Source organism: Sardina pilchardus, chromosome 9 (assembly GCF_963854185.1).
Source record: "Sardina pilchardus chromosome 9, fSarPil1.1, whole genome shotgun sequence".
Lineage (NCBI taxonomy): Eukaryota > Metazoa > Chordata > Actinopteri > Clupeiformes > Clupeidae > Sardina > Sardina pilchardus.
The window spans coordinates 12,469,838-12,495,454 of NC_085002.1; the positions used below are offsets into that span (position 1 = coordinate 12,469,838).

At 45.2% G+C, this 25,617-nt stretch overlaps 1 protein-coding gene across 1 annotated transcript; it reads right to left on the reverse strand.

Moving 5' to 3' along the window:
- Positions 1–1,939: 1,939 nt before the first annotated feature.
- Positions 1,940–15,430, reverse strand: myg1 (myg1 exonuclease). The gene is made up of 7 exons (XM_062544917.1): positions 15,142–15,430; positions 14,596–14,708; positions 11,355–11,514; positions 10,171–10,320; positions 7,770–7,892; positions 6,437–6,618; positions 1,940–2,238 (listed from the first exon to the last, which is right to left on the reverse strand). The coding sequence occupies exons 1-7, from the start codon at positions 15,265–15,267 to the stop codon at positions 2,046–2,048; spliced, it is 1,047 nt and encodes a 348-aa protein (XP_062400901.1). The 5' UTR covers positions 15,268–15,430; the 3' UTR covers positions 1,940–2,045.
- Positions 15,431–25,617: the final 10,187 nt, after the last annotated feature.

Below are 25,617 nucleotides of genomic sequence, written 5' to 3' on the forward strand. Positions count from 1 at the left end.
TGTACAAATAGTTTTGAGACATGCACTTATTGTTGAGCAAATCTCAAGGATGATTCGAGAAATGTACCAAAGCGACTGAGAAAAACTGTAACTGGAGAATTTCTGTAATGCATCAGATTGTCTCACCAAAAAGTGGAAGAATCAAGTGGAGCTCAATGTTCTGGCTGCTGTGAACACTACTACAAACTAAGATCCAATTTGTCTGTATCTCAGAAGAAAATCTACAAAGGGGATTGAGCCAGTCGATTTAGACTGATGCTCAGACAGAAGAGACAGGATCAGACATGGAACCGCTACAGATGTCCTGAGATGGCGAAATGTGACTGACCGCATAGGCTGATACGTGATTGAGAGCCAGTGTCCACTGCGAAAGAGTCGACCAACTGCAGATGTACTCCAGGGCTATTAAGGACAGCAGAGTTCATCATGGCCGCCAGTGGCATGTGCAGATAAGACACAAAGAAAGGACACAGAGGACAAGGGAGGCCTATAGCCAAGCAGCACCGCGGATCAGAACAGAAAACACCAAAGGGGAGAGAGAGGAGAGAAACTTGCAGTGAAACATGAAGGGCAATATTCTGAAACTATTAAAACGGAATTGGAACCACAACTGTGGACTTTATGGTCCACTGGACATTGTGTTAGCACAAAACCCAGCAGTGATGACACTGTAAGCTATCTTCACTCATGAGGATCCTTGATAAGGCAGTGGTGAGAATTCATGAATTAAATATGACTTCTGGTTCATGTTAGATTAATTTGAAACAAATTTCACATATCCACACCTTGAGGCAGTTTAAGGGTTGTAAAGCTGAGGCTTCTCTTTACATAGAGACATAGGGCAAATACAACCAATCCAAGAAAACGGGGCAAAGCACGGGACTGGAAACTTCTGGTGGATGTTGGAAGGCAACTGCAAGTTCCACACTGAATTGTTGTGACAGCTTTGAGACCAGATATGGTGTTGTATTTGGAGCGAGAGCGCATCGTTTACTTTATCAGGCTAAGTATTCCATTTGAAGATGGGTTTGAGGGAGTCTTTGAAAGGAAGAAATCAAAGTATGCTGAGCTGGTAGCAGAGGTAAAAGAGCGTATAGCTGGCAAGCACACGCACAAGACCAGTGGAGTTGGGTGCAAGAGATTTTGTTGCGGTCAGCCACGACACTTCTGCTGCACTTTGGTTTTCGAGGATGGTCACTGAAAGCTGTACAAGTTATCGGAGGTTGCTGAAAAAGCAAGGCAATGGCAATAGCAGAGGCGCTCACAGACTACCCGGGGTCATGTTGTAGCCTGAATTGACTTTGTTGTTTTAGAGTTGTACAGTAGTTGTTGGTTGCTTGTTGTTTGTTTTCTCTGGACGATTGTGTGAGTGAGATGGTTAGGATTCTAACCATCTAGTTTTAGGCTTCTAGTATTGCTTAAAGCCTACTGTACATCAACAGGGCATAAGCACTTGCTGGTGAAGCCTATTTGTTGCGCAGAGACTGCTTTGTTAGTGATTGTGTTTTGGTGCATTGTCAGTATTTGTTGGTAGAGGACCCATCATACGTGAGGAGGGGGTGAGTTTGGGACACCAGACACCACTGTTGAGCCTTCTGGAGGTGTTGTGGGCCTAATTCAATGAAACGCCTACGAGGGAAGGTGCCTGTGTGATAATCCCATTGAAATGCTCTTGAAGGCTGTTCTGTTGGTGATGTTTTTGTTAGTGATTTGTGCTTAATGATTTTAGTTATGACGGTAAATAGGCTTGATTGTAGATTGGCCGCTGTGTGAAATCCCCTACGTATAGCACGAGGAATTTAACATCTCTCCTGTGTATTTTTGAAATTACAAAGGTTAGTCATGTATTCTCTAAACTCTGACGTTATGAGAATATGAGAGGCAGGCACCGTCTCATTCTGTGACTATAGCCCTGAAATGACAGCACAGAAAAAAGATGCACAAATACAGTACTTATTTTATTAGAAAAAAAAACCTCACAGCGTATGACTCGGTGTACAAGACGAAAAGACATGTCTCGAGCTGGACGGTCCTCCGCTGTGATTTCAGCTGCTGCCGTTGGCGCCGTTGGCCGTGGCCGCTGCCTGTAGCGTCCGCCTGGCCATCTCCAGCGCGCCCTCCTTGGTCTTGTTGCCGCCGATGAAACCACCGGCGTGGACAAAGATGCAGTCCGGGATCCCGCTGAGCTTGGACAAGGCGTCGTCCCGAATCCCTCGCCACTCCTCCAGCAGGGACAACCTGGGCACGGGCACACGGACACAATTTTTTTAACACGGCTCTGAAGTCTGAATTTCAAATCGAAGTATTTACACCTCTCCTTAGAGCTACAGACGAGGGGGTGGGACACACTGCGCTCTAATCACAATTGTTGGAGTAGCCCCCCCCCCCACTCATTTTTTGACAGGTCAGAAAAATGAACCGTACAATGCCTTAGTAAATTGCAGGCCGAATGCAATCCCAGTCAATATCCAATCTTAGAAATGGGCAACACCTGATTCTCTGAAACGTGCCCTGCAGTGGCTTAGATTCTGTGTGAGAGGCTCTGTCTGCTGCTGCTGCTGCTGCAAAAAAAAAAAAACAAGCGAAAAAAACAAGAAAAATGACTTCTAGAAAAGTGTGGAGTACCCACGCCTGGGAATCGGTGGCGATTATTAACCTCCCATGACTGCATTTGCAGTAAAATGACTGAACTCCCTCGGTGGGAGAAGCATCAAATCAAGGTGACAAGCCGCCTGAGCTCTCTCTCTCTCTCCCCCATTAAGTTTAAGTCCCCGCACCAGATACGATGGAGAGCTGCCTACACAATCGAACCGAGAGGAAGTGGGCAGGAATGAGAATGAGATTACCGAAATAGGACGCACTGAGAGAGGATTAAAGTGAATGGGCCAACATCGTGAATGAACCTAAAATGGGAATTAGAATTGCCTTGAGCCTTCACCCTCTCCACCACGAAAGCGTTCAGGGGGAAAAAGGCAGTGCTGGAAGTTACTGTAACATGTTAATCGTTTGACAAGCACGCAAACACCAATCAGCGCCAGTTTTCGTCACATCCAGGCTTAGGGCATTATTGGCTTAGCCAACGCCTGGGACCATGTATGTTCTCTCACTGTCTGATGATGACGTTAAAATATGCTCCAGCAGTCAAAGGTGGAGGTGCTGATGAGTCTTTTATTGGTTCGGTGAGTCAGCAACACCTTCCTTGCCGCCTGGAGAAGCTGAAGAATTCACACGTTTCGGCGAAATGCTGCTGAAGACGACTCCGCAGTCTCCTCGGAGAGCAGACAAAAGAAAAACTCGCTTTTATCGGTCCCCTAACCAGCCCACACTACACACTGCATACGCCAGCGTGCATTTCATCCGCAAATTAACCCACTGCCCCTCTCCAGCATGCACAGGCATTGTACCAGCTGAATAGCCGCCCAACAAAACACTGCATACATTAAAGCTTGCAGATGAAAAAAAAAACACCTCAGTGGCATACATTTAGCCCCTCTAGTGATTATACATTCAATCCTCTGGGCAATCTAAAGCTCATCAAAGCCTAATCAGAATGAATCAGACAGAAAATGATGGAGGTTCATCACCATGGCCACAATATATTCATGTGGTGGAAACGGGTTGGGAAAGGTGCGGTTATTAAACGACCTGGAATTCATATTAGCCTGCGAACCAGGTGCTCCATCCGATTACGATTTAAAGAGGGGGGAAAAAAACTCAACTGGGACGAGAAGCAAAAAGCATTTACAAGCTACTCCAGGAGTCCTCCATTCATAGACTCCAACTCATCATGTATATTGTTGATGGTGAAGCTCTTGGGGGGGTCAAAATTACCAAGCACTTCCTCAGCTGCAAATTAGAGTTCCCTCTAGTACCCTCAATGTCTAAAAATAGCGCTCCTTGGGGTTGCTACGCAGTGAGGGGCACAGGTGACAGAGCCCCCCCCACTCCCCGGAGAGGCTCTCAGCCAGAGCTGGACGACGCCAGTGTCCCTTCAAGGGAGCCATCTGGAGGCTGGCTCCATGATTCGTCTCCCCCCCCCCCGCCAAATGCCAAATTTGTTGTGGTCATTTTGTATGGAATCAAAGCTTTTATGGGTCACTTCCACGAAAGGCTCTCAATGCAGCCGCTTCAATTCCGATGGAGCGTTAGCTGTGTTGTAACGGCATCTTCTGCTATATTCTGTTCCTAACATCTGCACCCCAACACTGAATATCTTGCTTGCTCGATAATAACAATTTTAACTCGCATGAATCCTTCTTTATGGTAACGTGTGGATTTACTAGGTGCAACACCCAACTGGGTCCGTGTAGACACTAATTACATTAACAACAGTGGCGGGTTCAAGCGCACCTGGCTCCACTGGAAACAAACGAGCTGTACACGCAAAGAGCCTATTTAGATTCCATCGCTGTTAACAGACGCCATTCTCTTTGTCGACAGAAAAGGTGTCCTGACAACTGTCGAGCCATCTCTAATGAATTTCCGCAGAAAGGTGGAAGACAAGACACACAAAGAGATGGAGAGCAGAGGTCAGGGAGAGAAGATCGACACTGCCAAGCCGAGTTCGCCAATATCCGACCACTGATAAGGCAGCGAGCGGCTAATTCATCTTCACACCCGTCCACCCCAACACCACAAAAAAAACCCTCACTCTCACTTTATTGCAGCCTATGAGATTAAGTACCAGGAAAAAAAATCCAATTCTGTCGCATTTAAATTCATATCTCTTGCCAATGTGCCATGTGTTGTTTGGCAATCCAGTTTAAATCTGGCTTCATTCCTCTGCTCTGATGTTCACTCATGGTTTGCTTTCATGGACATAAAAGATACTCCAAACCTCTTTTGCAGATCCAACTTTAGATACATCTTCGTTTGTACTCTACCACAAACCCAATTCCACAGACAGTGGAGAGATGGTCAAGACAGACGGAAAGGAAGGAATGCCACAAAGTATTAACGGGAGAAAAAAAGACGTGCCTTTCAAATCAGATGTTTCTGGTATTATGCAAAAGGATCATAAGAAAATCCTATCTAGCGTTTAGTACAAAACCTAAAAGATTACTTAGAGGCCCTTTTGGTAAATGTCCTAAACTCTATACACAAAACAGGCAGCCATGACGAAGCATGGCATATGCCACTGACTGTTAACTGAGACCCCCCCCCCCCCATATTCAGTTTGAGTGATCAATAATGGTCTAGGTGTTGGTGCTTTTCTGACACCTTATCTCTTACCACCCACTGGTTTGCCTACAGCTGTATTGTGAAACTTCAAAGCTGATACTTCCAAACAACCTCCCACCACACACACACACACACCCACACACACACACACACAGAGACACACACACTCTTTGACGTGCATGCTGTGGCCATTTCCAGGCAGCACTCCCACAAACAGTGAGTAGGCAAACGATGAGAGACGAGCCGGGGTTTGGCAACGAGTCGAAGCATGCAAAGCACGGCAGCCAACAAACAGGCTAGATATACAAGACCTATCAGCTGGTGCCTTTGCGCATGGCTGTGACGTGGTTGGAATTGTTTACTGTTTATCCTGATGTGCCAGTGAGCTTGGCGTTCATACCTCACACCTCCCTGACCTAAACAGCAATCCACCCATTCCCCTGGGGGGGAACTCAACACCTAGCTACCGTTGCCATGGTGATGACATGACTTTCATACACAGGTCTCATGGGATTTGGGGGGGGGGGGGGGGTGACATTGTTTCTGGTACTCTCTATGGCATACCTCAGACTGTGTCAGGTGTGTGTACGCTGGGGTGTATGTGTGTGTGTATACACCTGTGATTAGTCATTCGCTTCAGGCCAGCATCTGATTTACTGACTTAATTTCCACACGTTAATAAGCTGCCTTAGTGACGCACAATAAGTGAGTATCTTCAATTTAGATGAGCAAGACAATTATTCCTGGGTGGAAAAAAAAATGAAAATGGACACATGGGAAGACCAGATAAAAACGTAACATTATAACGCGCTGAAATTAGTTTCACTGGACTCACCAGCTTATTTTAAAACACAATGGACCACTGACCTCGAGGGTAAATCTGCCACATGTACGAGAGATGAGACAGTGAGTGACAGTGGGGAAAAACATGAATGTTTTTAAAAGTGGGAATAACAAGTGTCAAAATGTCTAATAAGTCCAGTGAGGAAGACAGGATGGCAAAGGCCAAAAAGGAAAAGCAAAATGAATGTATCAATGAACAAATGAATGAATTTATTCATTCATTCATTAATTCATTCATCTTTCTATTCTTTCGAGTTGCATTTTGGAGAATTCATAAAAGCAAAATGAATGGATGAATGAATGAATGAGTTGCATCTTGGAGAATTCATTCAGAAAGAGAATACAGGGAGGGGGTAAGCGTTGACGGACAGCACGTGGAGGCGGATGAATGAGTGCGACGAACGACTCTCACCTGTTCTGGAAGGTGTTGAGGCCCGCGGGGACACACTGCACTCTCCACTGGCCGTTCTGGTCAGGGTACAGGACGAACTTGATAGGAGTCTGCACCTCCAGCTCCTTCTCCAGGGAGAACAGGTGCTCTTTCCAAGGGCAACCACCCTGGGAGAACTCCACCACTTCCCCACTTGGGTCCACCTGGATACCACACACACCCACCCCCACCCCCACCCCCACCCCCACCCCCACACACACACACACACACACACACACACACACACACACACACACACACACACACACACACACACACACACACACACACACACACACACACACACACACACACACACACACACACACACACACACACACACACACACACACACACACACACACACACACACACACACACACACACACAGGCACGCACACACAGACACACACAAACATAAACATGTCAATACGCATGCGCGCACACAGACACACACCCACACAGACGTACACACAAAGGGCAAACAATGAACACTGGGAATACCAACACTTAACAACCTGCGAACCTCATCTACAGCTCTCTGATGTTTTCAACCCACTCCAGGGAATCATTTAATGGGTTGGTGCGACTACCGCTGTAAAAAGGGCAAGGATTACTTCCACCTGGCATCTAGTGATATTCAGGCTGAACTTTCCTCAAAAATAAAAATATTTATGCAAAATAAATCCCACAATCGGAGACAGTGAGTGAGGTCGTGCCACTAATATATGCAGGAATCTGCTCGAGTGAGCTGACAGCGAAAGTCACGGGGGTTATTTGTGGCTTGATGCCACTCATGTTCAAATCACCTTCGCATGGCTGTCTCCTGGAGGAGAGCAGAGATGTACATGATTTCTGTGGTGCGCAAAACCCAACCCTTCAGGAAAACAAAACAACACAAAAAACACACACCCACATCCACCTTCGGCTCGCATGAGTGATGTCTGCACGGCATCTCTCTCCTTAGTGACGTATACACATAGTGTTCACCTTCACTCGTGATCGCTGAAGCACTCCTCCCACTCTATACGACACCCCCCCCCCCATCCCCACCCCACTCACCCCCCCAGGTGCACCCTCACCACATAACGTCAGTTTGGTCTAGTGAAGAGTGACTGTCGACTCCCCTACTCCTCCCTCTCTCTCTCTCTCCCTCTCTCGTTTTCTCTCTTTCTCTCGCTCGCTCGCTCGCTCGCTCCAAATGAGCTCTCTCGGCTCCTCCGCTGACAGGTGCGACGGCGGCATTCCGGAGCTCCGCCACCAGTGACGGGTCGTGTCAGAACGGACAGACAGACAGTGATTGATTGACAGGCACCTGGTTTCTCATTTGGACGGCTCCCTCCACCACGGCGCGGGCCGGCAGCCAGGCTTGCCGGTAGTAGTCCAGGCGGTCCTGGAACTCCACTCCCACCATGGCCAGGGCTTTGTGGAAACCCTCCTGTTAGACACACACACACACACACACACACACACACACACACACACACACACACACACACACAGTCAGGATCCTGCACTGGGATTAAGCCTAGATTAAGCTTGGCCTAACCCTACGTTTCTGTTTGCATTCATGTTCACTTTCACGCTTTTATCCAAAGTGACTAACAACATAGAATTAGCCTGGCCTCCCCAACCTAGGTCTTCTTTCAGAGAGATCTAGTCTGGCACCCCATAGTCCATAACCTTTTCCCTCCGACAAGAAAAATGTCAGGCCAATCAGTGGCGAAAGGGAAAGACGAAACCGAAACACGAAACCGAAACTTATTGAGATAAACAGAAGCAGCAACACCTGCAAATGTCAAAACATGATGAAATGCAGAAATGTATTTACAGCAAGTAACATTAGGAATCTCTGATCAATGTCATGTGATTGGTAAGGCTGGACCAATGATTTCAAAGTTAGTGCCCGTCGCGATGCCAGTGTTGCAAACGTTTTCCAATTGAGAGATCCCAGATGGCGTGAAAGAGTCGTGCGGGGCCAGGATCACATAGAATAACCATAAACAAACATTACAATAGCATTCATAGTAACAGTAAAATTAGAAACCATTCCAAATAACTAGACCAAATTATAATAACAACAGTAATGATAACCATAACAATAATACATGTTTATGTTTTCGACGTAGGATGTTCAGTCACTGCTATAGCCTAGCTAATGCATGCTCCAGGTCTTCATATGGATAGAACAGGCAGCTTTGTTCCCTTGCTATTTTAGAACAGGCAAAAACAAATAGGCCTATCTATTGGTCTAATCCATTTGGCACACTGGCTTTGGGCATCCCTGTTCCACTGGTCTACTCTGTGCATCGGTCAGGAGTGTGTGTTTGGCCCGAAGCTATGGCTCCCCTCTCGTCAGCAGTTCACTAATGAAGCTTATGAGTCAAAGTGACACTGCCTGAGAAGTCAGAGGCTGTTGGCACCATCACGGAAATAAATTGTTGCAGTGAGGGAGACTAAGATTAGTTACACTTAGTGACTTTTTTTTACCCTTGTGGGGAAACCCTTTTGAGACAGCATATATTAAGGCTAATCTCTGCAGAGCGTAAAGACGCGAATGCCAGCACACGCGTGCGCGCGCGCGCACACACACACACACACACACACACACACACACACACACACATTCTTTTAATGTCCATAGAAAAAGAACCAATGATTTGGACAGACTGACTGAACACATCTAAATGTGTGTGTGCCGACACATACATACACACATACACCTGCATATCACATGAAAAAGACTGCAGAAACTTCAAAATCACAAAATTCCAACTGACACAAGCTCAACTTAATCTCCCTGGAAACGGCTGTTGGGCACGGATGCTGTGGGCTGTGCCAGACCCAGGGGGAAAAGCCATTACTTTTTCAATTATCACAAACTGCCCGTGTGAGAAATCTCAGCATTAGTAAAATCACGAGGTCCTGGCCTGACCGGCGTCTCGCGTTTCCGCCAGCACCACTCCTCCCCCCCTAGACGTTTCACAGCAGCCCCACCTAACCCGCTCCTATCGCTCTAGCGCCCCCTGCCCATCATCAGCAGCACAGCAGCAAGGGGACAGCAACCCTGGTCATCATATTCCAGAGGAAAAGCTCCCATCGTAGCTCCCAAGTCTAAACAGGATGTGATCTGTATCACAGAGCAGGTTCACGGAGAGACAGGAGGCATGAGGTGGAGGTTCAGTCCTGAGAGACTGAGGTTGATGTCTCTCTCGCTCCGTCTCAAATCCCTCAGGTCTCTGACCTAGATGCCCCACTTGCTAAGTAGAATTTAATGGCCGGACTTTCAATTCTCCCTAAGCCGCATGCCATTCTGCAGTGTTTAGTGAGGGCTGCCCCCTCTTCCCTCTTCCCACACCCCCCACTACCCTCAGACTGGCGTCAGCCTCACACACGTCTGGTCACACTGGCTCAGGCTGGCTCAGACGCTGATGGGACCTGACAGGACCCATTGGAAAGTCAAACACTTCTGGCGGCTTACGGGAGGGTCACACAGCGGCGTCTGAGCTACTAAGAGCCTCAGTGCTGTGACTAGGCATGGAACGTGGGGAGAATGCCACACAAAAAAACAAACAAACAAACAAACAAACAAACAAACAGCATGAATGCCAGGGGCCCACTTAGCACTCTCTCTGTGTCTCTATCGGTTTGGTTCAGGCCTGCTGCGTGTAATGGAGATGTCACGCTGACTGGTGAGTAAGCAGGCGCTCCCCTACCTCGGTGTCCTGGCTCTTGCTGTTCCAGCGGGGGTTCAGGTGGCCGACGCGAGCGCTCAGGGTGGTGCTGATGCTGTAGCGCACCTCGCCGTCCGTCTGCGAGATGCCGTTGTCCACGGCGTCCACCTCCTCCACAAAGTTCTCATAGAGCTGAGAGAGAGGGGGAAACAAATGTATGCATATCGAGCCAAACTTCAGGAGGTGAGGAGTTCATAAGTGCACAATCTCAGTTCATCACAACAGGGGGCCTTGCTCTCTAACAAGGACCTGATTCTCTGACTTTCTCCTTCTGCTGCATCTCCTGCATAGATAACCTTGAGACATGTGGCTCTAGGAAGCTGTCTAAGAGGAAGATCTCACTATCTGCACTAGCCAACCACTAGCCTACCTGTCTTCCCCATATGTACCACCTAATACTCATTATTCTCTTAGCATTAAAGGTGCAGTTAGTGATTTTATTAAGTCTATAACATTTTTTGTCATGCTGTCATTCAGCAATTACCTCCTCACGACCGCTAGCTGCCCATACCGTGAACTCACCGAAAAAAAATCCTGGCAGCCCAGGCTCTGAAAACTGGGAAGAAATAAAGAGGGGCAGCCTGCCCCCCTAACAAAAATGAACCCTTAGGTGGAGTTTCACTGGGAATACTAAAGGTAGAGGTGAGCTACCTCTCTGGTGTGTCTTGTTTGGTCCTTGGCTCAATCATAATGTTCGTAGTCAGTCTTTGCTAATACATTTACATTTAAAACACAAATAAACGTGACTTCCTGAACAATTGCTGACTGCACCTTCAAATGCCAGATAGATAGATACTGTAGATAGATAGATAGATAGATATACTTTATTCATCCCCAAGGGGAAATTACAGAAAATATGTCGCTTCTGCCTCACTCCTCAACCTTGTAAAAGTTTTGGGGGGAGCTGTGGTCATACCACATTGGGTCCAAGTGAAAAGTACAAAAAAACACACTTAAAAAAGACCTGTCAAAGTTTTTTCTGTACTGATGCAACCTGAGATGTGAAACCACAGAAAGGCCCCCCTTGAACTCCATGATAACAGTCGTTAGATGAAATAGCTCTCTAATGCCTCTGCTGTTGGCTTGACTCCATGTTACTGGCGCTGGATGAAATACCACTTTAAAGCCTCTGCTGTTGGCCTTTGCGGAGGCCGTCTGTTCCTTACCTTGTCGTAGAGAACCTCCACCTGCCGGTCACTGGGATCCAGCTGGGTGAGATGCGCCAGGAGCTGCCGGCCAAAGTGCAGGTACACGAGTCCGGCCGAGCTCAGCTTGGTCACCCACGGCTTCTCCGGGCACAGGCTGTGAAAGGTCTCCGCAAACGTCCTGAGGAGAGCAGCGCGGCAGGAATACAGTTCAACAGACTGTAGAGAAGGTCATCTAATACAGAGTTTCTGTACAGTTATTGAAGTTTCACAGTAGGGTCAGACACCTAATAGTAATAACATCATGAACATTTGGCTGGTCCTCTTTGCAACCTGTGCATACGGGTGAAAACATAACCTTTTTGGCAGATAGGAATGAATCGCACGCAGGCGTAAACACATTCAATTTTCTAAAAACGATGTAAAACAATGATTCAACACTGTCCTTAAACTCTCCCTGAACTGAATATAAAACATGACAATATGACAAACACTCACCAAAGAACATTTTCATTAACCAAAACTCCACATGCATAATGATGGGACATGTTCTACCCCCAGAAGCAAGAAAAGTCACCTTAGCACCTTAAACAAGACAACAGGATATGCCCCTGTTTTTTTGGTAAAGAGAAGCATGCACTACTGGTAATGGAGAATCACACGCATGTTTACCTCAAAACACCCCGCGTGACAACTAAACAGCTTCTGTCTGCAGTGTGGAAAATGTGGCCTATGCTCTTGATTTTGAAACTCATAAACTCGTAATTTCTGGTGCAAATCCATGGGAAATGGATAAGCTAAAGCATGACAAATAATTATGTTCTCGTTCGTCATCGTAGATGCATGACTAAATATCAATCTTGGAGACAGTCACTGCAAACTGTGAAAACTCCACTCTGAAGTTTTACTCTCGTGCGGCTATAATGGACCACTAGGAGCTTATCACAAGTACGCTCACCTCAATTACATTTAGGCTGTCTGCAGGGACAGGAAAGGGGTAAACACACTCACAGCATCCTCTATCACCAGAGCTGGATGAGATTTAGTGACATTAATTTAGGAGGACAATTAATTTCCTGTGGGAGCTTTGCCTCAGATAAAATAATGGCTTCTGGGGGAATCAGAGCAAAAGCTTCACGTGTTCTGATTTATTGTGACCTATATTTTGCTAATAATTTCTGATGATTTTTAAGCCTCTGCATTTCTTATTTGCCCTATTTAGAACTGATTTGGTCAGTTATTAATTTGTATTCCCAAATATAGCTTAATTATCTGTTTTATCAAATGAGGATACACATATAAGATCCTTTCCAGATATATCTATTATTCAATGTTGTATTTGGTGAGTAGATCGATCAGTTGGGAAAGTCAGAATGAGAAAATGCAATGCTACAGACTTTTCAGAGTGTGTCTGATAAGAGACCTAGGCTACTTGAGCGATTGTTTGGACATGCATGGCATGTTCAAAAGAACTCTATTCACAAAAAACTGCCACACCATTTTCAACCGAATCGCATCAAGCTATGCTTAAATCTAATCCCCTTTCCAAATCTCAAAGGGTTCAAACTCAGACTTGTTTTTCCTCTCTTTCCGTCAGACAACATGGAGAGTTAATGGCTATTCACCCTGCATTTTCCCTGTGCTTTAACAAGAAAAGCTACAATAACAATAAATTGTTAGATTATTTGACCTTTATATATTACAGTATATTACAGTATATTACAGCTGTTACATTTTAAGCACCAAAATGTTTTAAATGTGTTTGATCAGCATTCATATCTGTTATTTTATATCAATAATGAAGTCAAAGGTAAATATTTCTTAACACCACCAATTCTGATAGACTAGTATAGATTACATACCAGCCACCATTTCAGCATCTCCCAGTGTTTACACATTCAGGAAGTTATGGAAGACCAAATAAACCCACGGAGGTAAAGAACTCAGGGAGAGGTGTGTGTGTGTGTGTGTGTGTGTGTGTGTGTGTGTGTGTGTGTGTGTGTGTGTATATCCTGAGCCCTGCCTGAGTGTGTGAGCAGTTCACTGCTGATGGTGATTACAGCCACTGACATTAATGAGACATCTCTGTGGCAGGAACCTGTGTGTTAACCGAGAGAATGGTGAGCTGCGGGGGGGTGGGGGGTGGGGTGAGAGCACAGTGCAGTCATTAGCGGGCTAATTGACAGAGCCCAGGCATCCCTGCGTCGTTTAGCAGGGATGGGGGAGAGAGGGGTTAAGGGAGAGAAGGAAGTGAGTGTGGCGAAGAAAAGAGCACAGGAAGAGCAGCTTGCTGCTGTCTGTCTGCCTGCCTCCCTGCCTGCCTGCCTGCCTGCCTGCCTGCCTGCCTGCCTGCCTGCCTGCCTGCCTCCCTGCCTGCCTGCCTCCCTGCCTGCCTCCTGTTTTGCGAGGACAAGGGGCTAAAGCTGCACTCATTTCAACTGACATTTACAGTCTGCTAGGGCTCAGGACCCAGTCGAGCTGGAGGGATTCCTTCCTTTGAGTGTGTGTGTGTGTGTGTGTGTGTGTGTGTATGTATGCACAGGTATGTGTGTGTCTGCCTATGTATCAATTTTAAGTCACAACCCACAGTGAGATGTTTCCTGTAATATGAATGTTGCATATCTTCAGTCACCTTTGTGGATCACGGGTTCACCGGGTGTAGGCCTGCCACACTAAACTGCTTAGGCGGTGAAATATAGAGCCCGAGCGTGCCAGAAGAGTGGAGTCGTACAGAGTCTGACAGACTGTGCTGCCATATTGTGCCTGTGGTGTGGTGTGCTCTCGTTGGGTGTGGCTAAGAACCGTTAACGCAAGAGGGAAGGTCACTTTGCAGTATGGCAATGTAGGGCCAACAAACACAGATTGCTCGCCACCTGAGTCACAATGGAGGTGGAGGCAAGGCGAGATGAGGGGGGACATCAAGGGAAAGGCAGTTAGCCGTACTCCCTGCTGGGTAAAGAGCATCTCACATTTTAGTTCCCTGAGACTGAAGGCAAACACTGGAGACTGAGGTTTACCTTTCATACAGTTGTTTGGTTTCACTGCCTCATCCAAGTTAGTGGGGAGCTACTAGAACTTCATTTATTATACTATTTTATCTTTTTTTATATATGATTTTATATTTGTTGGAAGTCTAATAAAAAGAGAGAAAGGCCTAAAACTTCAAAAGTTAAACATGTAAATGTAAATCAGAGTTTGCTTGCACACATGAAGTCAGTGTAATTGTTAAAAGGTCACACCATATGTTCCAGTGAAGGCCTACCTCTGATGATGATCATAGCGATGCTTCTTAGGGTCGTACTCCCCTCCAACGTCCACTACGATGTCACACTTGGCAAGCTCTGCAGGGTCACGGGTGCGGATGATTTCAGCATCCTGGAGGATGACAATTATAACAACAAAACACATTTGGTGAGCATTAATCACGAACAAGGCGCCATTCCTCCTTCGCGTTTTTAACACAGATGCTGAAAAAGAAACAATCATAACACAAAGGCACTTACGTTTACTGCAAATATATTTTTGCAGTAACGTTACATGCCTTTCCAGTGCTGATAAATTATGTCTGCCAGTGAAGCCCAATATGACTTGTGCAACTTCTTGATTTAATTTGCACACATCTAAGTAATGCAAAAGTCTTCACTCAAATGCACAATGAGATAGAGGCTCACTCTCATTTTGACGCCAGTATGTAAAGCTATGCCCATAAAAGACATGTAGGCTACTTGCATAAGCTAGCTACAGCGCTATCTTAATAGTAGGCTATACAAAGTGTGATGGTACTGTAAGGAGTTGGGTCTTGATCTACCTTGTATTCCGGGAGCTGGCAGAGGAAGAAGCATGCTAACACTTCGTCGCAATGAAATGTCCCGTTGTGCGTGCCGATTTTTACCATTTTGTCACTACAAAGACGCTTGGCTTTAGGAGACTGCATAAATTTTCTCTCAATTTTCCCGGCAAATGTTGGTGTTCCCGATGAAATTTTACAAACGAATGTCACAGGAACAGCGGAACATGAGGCAAACTGATTTACATATATAGCTGTATGGGTGTACGAGAAAGCCCGCAGTAATAGGCGTGTTTCCACTATCGGAACTATCGGGCCGTTTTTCAGGGACTTCGCCGTGTGCGCGTGTCTCCACCGACCGGGCCGGTCCGAGAGGGCCGTCTTCAGGGCCATTTACAGGAACTAAAGGAGTACCTGATGGAGGGTATGTACTAAAAACGGCCCGGTAGAGTTGCTTTTAGGTCTATGGGCGGTACTAGTGGCTACCTCGCGCAGATTGGTTGTCGCAGTGACATCAGCAGATCACGACAAACAACCTCGAAATTTGAAGTGAGGATTTGCTAGAGGATTTTTTCACAACATGAGAAGCACAAGACGATCTACTTGACTCTACTCGTCAAAAGAACTCTTCTAGTCCTTCCAGTCTCCTAGTCAAAACAGAGCTTTTCGCTGTTGTCCTTGCTTGTGTGATGCCAATAAAACTCACTTTCCAACACGTAATACTTTTACACTTTGCCTAAACTGAGCTAGCTAGCACAGTACATATAGAAAGTTAATGGCAAGGGCTAGTGAGGTTTGCTAGCTAGGAAGCTAAGGACTGTGGTTAAACGTGTATGTTGTTACAAACTAACCTCATTGCTTGTGTGTGATACCAATAAGACACTTTCGGACACAATAAACCATTTAATTTAGCCTGTTAACCGACCTGGCAAGCTAACTTTTGCACCGTAGCCTAATGAGTGACGTTTGCTAGCTAGCTAGCTAGCTAGCGGTTTCGTACACGCAAGTTAAGCCTACAAGCTGGCTTTACATATTTTTGTAATAACAGAGCGATGTAAACCGCGTGGTAATAACCTTTATGTTGGGATAACTTGTGTTGTGCTCCTACTCACACAAGAGCTGGCAGTAAGTGTGATTGTCTACTAACTAACCAACTAGCTAACAGGCTAATAAACAAACCATGCTAGGCAAGTAACGTCGTGGAAGGGTGTCACGTCACTTGTAGTTGTAGTCCATTTATGAAATGAAACGAGCAATTACGTTTTTTTTTAATTAAGGGGAAATAGGGTCTGATATTTTCACAGTTGGTAGATTATTACAGTATGAAGACTGAAAAATATTTTTGGTGGATAAGATCACTGTTATTGCTTGTGTGTGATTGATACCAATAACACTTTCGGACACAATAAACCATTTAATTTAGCCTGTTAACGACCTGGCTAGGTAAGTTTTGCACCGTAGCCTAATGAGTGATGTTAGCTAGCGGTTTTGTACACGCAACCTAAGCCTACAAGCTGTTTACAGCTCCTCTAGTCATGGTAAAATTTCATGTTTGGTATATAGTTAATCTAGATACACTTATGATGTGGGTGCTTGCGTTTCTTTACGAATTTGCAGTCATAGTTGGTATAGAAATGACCTAAGTGACAGCTATATCAAACCGAGTAAACAGACGTGATTTGATGACGGTGTCGCGAGGTCCATAGCCTACAGGGCCATCACTGTAATGGAGACACAACGTCTGAGAGGACCAGGCCAGTCGCGGCCCGGTCAAAAGTACCTTCCCCCAAAAAAGTCCCAGAGCCAGGGTAAAGGAAACACGCCTAATGATCTTGTTAACATACAGCCGATTGTATATTTGAAGACACGCGTGCGGCGGCGGACATATATTTCTGACGGACAGATCGACGGATATGATGTAATTAAAATCTGTGCTCTTACATCTCCGGTCGGGACTGAACAGCTGGATGTGGCGTGTAGCGTTTCTCTGTTATTAATGACTGTAAGAACTGAGAAGAATAACTTTTTACAAAAAAATGAATTTCAATTAGAATAAGTAAGGGATAATGTAGTAGTGTATGCACGTAGGCTATGTTATCCTATGGAAATAAGTCCCGGCAGGGTGAACAGAACCCCGGCACGCAGCATACATTATTATTAATTGCGTGCAATGTCTTGTTACTGTAGCAGACTCTCACTTTCAAGGAAAATAAGGGAACGGACTTCTGAATGACAGATGAATCAGAAGCATTGTTGCCATTGACAGCAATCATTATCTGACCGAGCTGCACCTGGGGCTCTTAAGCATCATTATAATAGCCTACAGTTTTGAGACTCATCAAGTCGGGACATGAACTTCCTCAAGAGAGCTTGAGTGCTAGCCCTGAGTCACAGAAGAGCTTAAGCTACTTGCACTGTTATTCCTGGGCTTTTTCAGTAGTATCCTCAGGCAGTCATTATGTGCAGGCACAGGCACAGGCACTTCATGAAGTTTGCACAGGGTCTCCTTTTTGTAGCTGACCCATAATGGGGCTGCAGAACATAGGGGTGCACCCAATGCACAAAACAGGCTCACTTTCACATCATCAGAACAGTGATGGAATTTCCTAACTAACATCATCTTCCATCTTGTCAGTGATGATGTGCCCAAGATATTTCGTAGGCTACAGCTAGATACAGAGAGGGATTTCCCTGAAATAGGTAGCCCAAAAACATTGGAAAGTGCATCTTCTGCTCCTCTTTAGTCCTACATAGGCCTATCAATACAAAACTCTTTTTGCAATACAACACTCTTTTTGCATTGTAGGCTACTGTACATCAGTACACTTTGCAGTGATAATTAGATTTAGCAGACCTCCGAAGGCCTATTCATGTGAATGGAACTTTCTGCAGCACTCTGAAGAGCGGTGTATAATAAGAAAGAACAGAAAGAAGGGTGCAATGTAACGGGCGACTGAGGCTGAGTGTGAGTTTGGACCAAAAAGCCTATGCACAATGTCCTAAAAATCTACCTAGCTGAACATTCTAGAATAAAGGATCACATTCCCTTAAACAAAAAGTGAGACCCTAAGATCTTGGCGATTAGTAGTCCATCTCAACACTTGGCAGTCCTGCTGTATGAGCTATGGCACCTGTGACTCTGAAGAGAACCTGTCATGTTGCATTGGCTCCCTGCTGCCCCTTTCAGCCCTCTGAGAGTAGTGTCTGTCAGCTCGCATCTCCCCACTCAGCAAGCAGATGAAAAGCCATTATTTTTGTCCTCTCTCTCTCTCTCTCTCTCTCTCTCTCTCTCCCCTGCTCCCCTTCCATCCCTCACTCCCTCTCCCCATTTACTGTCGGTCTTGTTCATTTCTCAAGTTTTCTCTTTCCCATCATGTGTGTTCACACTCTCTGACTGACAGCTGGGGGATGGAAAGCAGAGCAATTCTGACTCTGACAAAATAAATTGACGAAATCTGTTATAAGTCACCAATTTGCAAGGACTGTACAATCGCCTAATCAGCTCATTCAAGAATCAAATCAGTCATTAGGCTACCTCAGCTTAATCCAAATGACTTTGCCATCCCCTATACATCAAGACAGCCAGGACAGTGGAATTTTTTTTGGAGTTTAGCTTATGCTCCAATGACAACAAAACAACCTACTGCTTTGGTGCATCTCGAATCAGATTATTTCTTTAACATATAGGCATAGGCTATTAGTAAGCAGACATAAAAAAAAGTGGATTATAAATTATCTGTCTAATAGAATAGAATCGTGTCTTTGGCCTACAGCAAAAAAATATAGGCCTTTATTTTGTGTAGGTTCAGGGAACATTAAAGTATAACTTGCTCGCAATATAGTATGACAACTCCTTAGATTTTTGGTCCTTGGAGGCATCTCTTAGTGATGACAGTAGAATAATCAAATTCAGTTCAGTTGCTACCTTGTCCACAGCAACTATTGGAAATGTCTGTCCGTCTGCCTTATGCATATCAATAATCCCACTGAGACTGCTGATGTGATGACAATATTCACTGCAGTAAATGCACCACTTATGGGTTGCTGTGGTCACATGCTGTCTGCAAGTGCTTTGGGGCTCCAATGGTTGGTATTCTCATCTAAAGGAAGTTACCTTTTTTACTATTATCTCTCCGGTACCTGGTGCCTTTATAGTCATTGTAAAGGCTGAAACATTTTCCCGTCCACTACAAATGGTTATGGTTCATTATTTCTTTCTCCTAGCTCTCTTTCTGTAAATGTCAATAAAATGACAATGATAGGTCTGATACCATTATCATTAAATCACTGAAAGTAGAGGAAAACGATGAGCCATGATGGAATCATTTTCTTTCCTTCCTGCAGGTATTTTTATACTGCAGTTGCCTGAAGGTAAAAGCTATAGGCTTACCACTTACAACATTCTGTGTAGCACAACAGTGCCGCCCAGAGTAGAACAGTGTCCATGTTCTGCCGTGTGCAGTCTTGTGTGGGATGTACTTGGATATGGTCTGTGATTTTAGTGTGCCCAAATATTGATTCATCTCCAATTTCCGTGTGCAGATAGGGTATTTACATTTCATATTGTTAAGGGTAGGGACACAACATCGAGGTAGCTGTTCATGAATTCAAAAATGGCATCTCAGAAAAAGACAGCTCAATAGCGCCACTCTGTGTTAATAATAGAGAACCATACTCACCACTAAAATCATGTGGTACAGGCTGATTTATACTGGATGATATTTCTAGATGTGTACTGTATTTTTTATTTAGGCCTATTTATTTATGTAAAAAGCTTGTAGGCTGTATATGTATATTTGCTATATTGTTATATTATTTTATAAATGCCTATAACACTAATGAATTGTGATATGGACAGTTGTGGACAGGTTTGTTTTTACTTGTCCATGTATAGACCTACATTTTCCCCATTTCATTTAAAAGCTCGAGTGAAGAAGGCAGATTATTGATTGGGATTTGAAAATTCGTTAGGCCCTACCTAAGGGAATTCAAGGGGGTTAATCAACTGTCATTGCCCAAGTCACGTTAACACTCTGTTGTGATTGTAAGTGCAGAGGTCTCTTGAGGTCCTACCCAGCCATTCATTTTTCTCAATTCAAGTGCCCCACAAGCAAAGGGGATGTACTATTTAGATCAGAAAAGGCTAAATGTTTCCGCCTAGTGGCCAACCTATGTCAATGCATGTGTCATATTGTTTATGTGCGGAATTGAGACATCCGTTCGTTAAATTAAAAACAACACCCCAAAAGGCTAAATATATGACAATATTATTCATTGCTGGCGGCTGCTGATCATTATGTCATGGAAACAGACACGGAAAATGATCGTCGGTCTCTGAAGTGGCGCAGCGACCACACGCATCTCTGCAGTGTCGGAATATAAAAAATAAGGGCAAAAAGAAAGTCAAGAAATGTAAAATGGTGTTGGCATAGTCACTATTTCAAATCATGTAGTGACTTACATCGTTGCCATATAAACCGATTTGGACCAGTTTAAAGGAAATGTGATTATTAAAGGTCGAGGACAGGGTTTGTGAATTCAGCACTACATACACGGACAGCTCCCTCCCCCGCTCCCCCTCTGCTCCTCCGCAGCAGCACACTGGCTTGTATTGATAACACAATTAGCCAGATGGGGCACGCTTCCATGGAGTGAATCTAGAAGGTCTTACAGTCACCTCCACCACCGAGTGAGATTGTCCTAGACGGAGAGAATTACAATCTGCCCTTCGTCCGTGTCCGAATAATTGCCCTAGACCTCCCGAATATCGTCCCATTTACAGACCCCCGCATTTGATAAGGTAAGGATATGCAGCATGTTTTGCATTATGACAGCGGCGACGACGAGCCTGAGAGTAGCCTAGGAGGACCTACAGTTGTTGTTCATCTTGAAGGCGGTTTTGCCTTTTGTCAACACTGCTGTATTGCATTTGGGTGCGTGTTTTGAACTGCATTTCAGAGAGGTCCTGCTATTTCACAAGTAAACATCTGCGCAGGCGAGTGATGGTCCATGGTCTTGTGTGTGTGGGAAGTCCATGTGCATCGGTTGTGCAAATTAGCCATGTTCTGGCTAATTTGTGGCAAAGTCTGTTAGCTTTTTAAAACCGAAGCCTACAATAGCCACATAGCTGCCATCCACATTTTACTGTACAGCACAATAAATATTGTGCACATTCGCGGGGCCTAAGAAAAACGTTTAACGCCGATTGTATCACAAACATTTTCCCCATATTGCGTTTTACAACAGTTTGGGATCACCAGCTAGAGGGCGTTGTGAGACTATCGTGAGGGGGACACAATTAATGACTACATCCACCCATATTGGCAACATTCCCTCCCCCTTTCTGCAAAATCAAATCGATTTTAAGTTCCATTTTCTTAAGTGCTATGGGGTTTCGCTTGTCAGTGCCATTTGTATTATTGTTAAAATGCGTTTTGACAGGACTCTGAACATGCTTAAATTGAACCGTTATCTAGATTGTGGGTCTAGATGTTTCAGGTGTCAAAACTACTGTATAGTTTTAAGTCTGTCTTTCACTTTTCGATATTGCTTATAAAAATGTTTATATTGATAAGTTGTTGCATTTAATCAAATATTATAAATTGTCATGGTATATTACATTCAGTGTTTATCGGTAGCCTGTAGGCCTATCTAGCTTACACGAATTTGTCCATGCGTTGGTGCTGTGCCATGCCAAAAAGTACACTGGAGCTTGAACAGCCTGGTCCATGTGTAAACTGACACTGTGATGAAGAGCCATTAGGACATTCCCCTGTGAGATGGGATGAGCAAGCGAGGAGAAAGAAAGAGGGAGATATAGGCTCGAGAAGGGGGTAGGGAAATCCAGTTTCCCCCGTATCGTATTGATTTATGTCAGTCATCGTTTAGAGTGTTTGTAACGTAAAGCCTAATCCAACGGTGGATTGATCACAGTTTCCCTCAGAAGTGAACTTATGTGTATGTATGCATATCGTTTTTAAAAGTGAAGTGTTGGAGTTAGTGTGAAGTGAAGAATATCACCTTGAGAGCAAGGGCTTGTTGCTGTTGCTGTATTTTTGTCTTTTCTTCAGCACCTTGGATAGCTCACATGTGTTCTGTAGGCCTACTGAAAACAAACATTCTTTAGCCTACAAACGTGTATTGTGTATTGTGTATATGAGTCTCCAAATAGTTATTTGTTTGTACACCTTCCAAATATTTGTATGAATTATCTATGAACTTAGGTTCATATTTTCTCGTCACATTCGAAATATGCTTTTGAATGTAGGTAGGCCTATGGGTCTAGAGAAGCATTGATAGAGCATAGCAGAAACAAAGCAGAAAGAAGAAGCATTCAAGTCCTGTGTGACGCATTATCCCTCATCACTCACACACACACACACACACACAGACCCTTCTTGTGTTTTGGTGTTATCAAAGTGTTCGTATCCAATATTGTTGTACCTCAGATACCTCAGATGCAGTCACTTGGTGGTAAGATTTGCTGCATAGTGTGGCTTAAGCACTGGGGAAATCCAGAGGAGGAAGGAGGCCTCTTTTTCACAGTAGAAGCATCGGAGCAGACTTCCATTCAGGTCTGGTCTCCTTCCAAACTGCAGTGACTCACCTACTCCTGCTAAATGAGTGAAAGTGCAGGACTGTTTCACAATCACACACCACCCACCGTTAGCCCGTTCTATTGGACGGAGGTGACCACACTGATCCGTGATTGGCCAGAAGCACCACAGTTATGTGGGAAGTGCGATTCGAGAGCGCGCTCTCTCTCTCCCTCCCTCCGTCCTTCTCTCTCACTCCCTCCTTCTCTTTCTCTCTCGCTCAACTTATGCGAATGCCAGGAAAAGGTCTCTTCTCATGTCATATTCTCTTTGCAGGGAAATGCTAAACAAGAAAACAAGATTTGATACACACAGCAGTAAACATGATTTATGCCATGATTGTGGCACACAGTCAATGTTTAATCTGGCTATCTGTCCAGAGTAGACCATCTAATTTTAGTACGATCTAATTAACAGTCTTGGTTACCTGGATACTGTGTACACAGTTTATCATTAAATGCACCGTAAATGTGAGACTAGAGCTGAGGATTTGAGTTGCTTACTGTTGATCATACAACAAACGGTGTACTTGAAACTGTTTACCTGTTTACCTTTTGTTTACCTGAGAATGTAAACAAAAGTATTCCTCTTGAGTAGCCTATGAGGTGGGAGTAAGGAGAAAGAAGCACATGTTGTGTATTCTTCTCTAATAAATAGCAGTGCCAACACTCATTTAGTTCTTGTTAACTACTTATTCAGCCATCCACAATAGGTGTTTAAAGTGTCTTTTTACGCTTTTAAGTGGCCTTCTTTAGGCGTTTGTTCTTGTTGTTCAAACCATTTGTTCATTGTCTTCCTTTTCACTATGAAGCTTGACGTGACCAAGTGGCAGTAGATGAAGCATTGTGTTTATGCTTGCTGCGGTGAGGGGGCCCCTCACACAAAGAGCCATGGGATCATTAACTTCCCGCAGAACAGCTGGTGCATGGGGTCCAGGCTCGGAGGCAGCTGGGGGGGTTGGCTAAACCCAAACATAATCTGGTATTTGCTCAGAGATTTCCTCGCTATTTACCGATGCCCTGTTTGCACAACAGATACTGTACCGTCGGTAATGTACAAAAATGGCCGGAGTGATGGCCACTTGATCCACTTATTCTAACCAATCAATTGACATGATTGACCTTGCCAGAGCCAGTTCCAGACAAAAGATTGATAGCTCCCTCTGACAGCTCAGGAGTGAGTAAAGGAAGGGGGGCATTCCCCGTTTTCTCTCATTAACACAGCCTGGCCCTCTTTACTCATCCATCTTTCAGTGTGGACCCTTCTGTTAACACTGGCGAAGTTGTTACCATCTGACCACCGCTAATGAGAGGCAGCATCAGGGAGCATCTGAAGCGGCTATACTGCCGACATGGTCCTTCGCTGGGTTTCTGATACATCCCTCTGAACTGTCACTGGGAGCAGGCAGCTAGGGGCCTTCTCGCCTTTTTCATGTTGCATCGAAGTCATTACCCTGTCAAGGAATGCATATTTAACTGGCAGAGTGTGCGTCTTGCTACAGGGTGACTCCATGTGGTTCACTTTGATCTTTCTACATGGAGGAGAACATCTGCTCAGGGCAGGCCATCCCTTTCTCACTCACCCCCCCCCCTCCCTCCTCCGCCTCTTGCTCTCTGTCTCTCCCTCTCTCTCTCCTTCTCCCTCCCTATCTCCCTTCTTCTCCCCTCATTAGAATGCAAGGTACGCAGTCCATGGGTGAGTCACTTCACAGTGGCAGCTACAGTCAGCATCTAATATTAAGCTTCTGACTTCACACTGGCCAACCGAGGATTCCGTTTCCACGGCAACGTGCTGCAGACCACACCCCCCCTCTCCCGATCAGCCTCCCCTTTCCCACCATGGGGCACGTGACTTTCAGGAAGCCATCCTCTGCTCCCTTTATAGTCATTAACCCTCTCCTGGTCTCCTGTCGACTCGGGGCCCCACCGTCCTCCTGGCATAATGAAGTCTTGGCAAAGTAGAGCAAGCAGAGAGAGATTTCTTATTTTAATATCTCAGAATAACCCATTGCCAAAAAAAAAAACCCATTGATTAATGTGTCTGTTGCTCTGCCATGACAGTGATAACTAATACATCAGTTATAACATGTATGGCTACAAGCACAGTGTTAATATCCAAGCCAAATTGCAGTAAATTGGTTGTCTGTCGCACTGATTGGCTCACATCTATATATAGACCTTCATTATTCATAGAGCCCCTTCTCCACTAGTTGTCAGAGTTTGCCCTTCAGCCAGGGAGAGCTAGCGTGGCCCACGGCGATCATAGCTGTGCTCTATCCCCTGACGTAATGATGGAGTGAGAGCCGTCAATGGCTGGCGCCAACGCCATGTAGGGAAGTGGGGAAGGCGAGACCCCGGTGTCCAGCCATGATCTCACCTGAGATTGTCTCATTAACAAACAATAAATATATAAAAGGCCAGTCCACGCGCTCCCATGGGGGACCCAATACGAGCTCTGAGTGCATGATGGGCAGTCTGTAGTCTGGATGGAGCATGTGTTGAATGGGATGTTGGAGGTTAGTAGTGTGTGTGTGTGTGGGTGGGGGGTGGGGGGGGGGGGGGTATGGGGCTCAGATGGAGATAGAGTGGGTGAGAGTAGGGGGGGGCGTCTTTATGAATGAAGTCCTTTCCTGTAGACAGGAGATGAAGTCATGGGTGAAATAGGAGAGCCCCCTTTCCTGTGTATATAGGGGGTGAAAAAATGGCAGTGAAGACATGAAGAGGAAGACATGGTTGAAAGATAGAGTGTATCTGGAGGGATACGTCATGCATACAGTATTTTTGCGTCTCCTGTGAGAGGGGAAGGATTGTGGAAATTCCTGGTAGTAAATGGCTCCTATTCATCTATCTGAACTTAGGTGACTTTGGAAAAATAGAGAGGCCATTGTTTGTTGCTGATTGTG

Excerpts from the sequence above, each read along its gene's own strand:
- myg1 (XM_062544917.1), bottom strand. The coding sequence starts at position 15,267 with ATGCAGTCTCCTAAAGCCAAGCGTCTTTGTAGTGACAAAATGGTAAAA. Across the intron at positions 11,515-14,595 it reads CGCTATGATCATCATCAGAG|GACGTTTGCGGAGACCTTTC; the intron begins GTAGGCCTTCAC and ends TGCTCTCCTCAG. Across the intron at positions 6,619-7,769 it reads CCGTCCAAATGAGAAACCAG|GTGGACCCAAGTGGGGAAGT; the intron begins GTGCCTGTCAAT and ends TGTGGTATCCAG.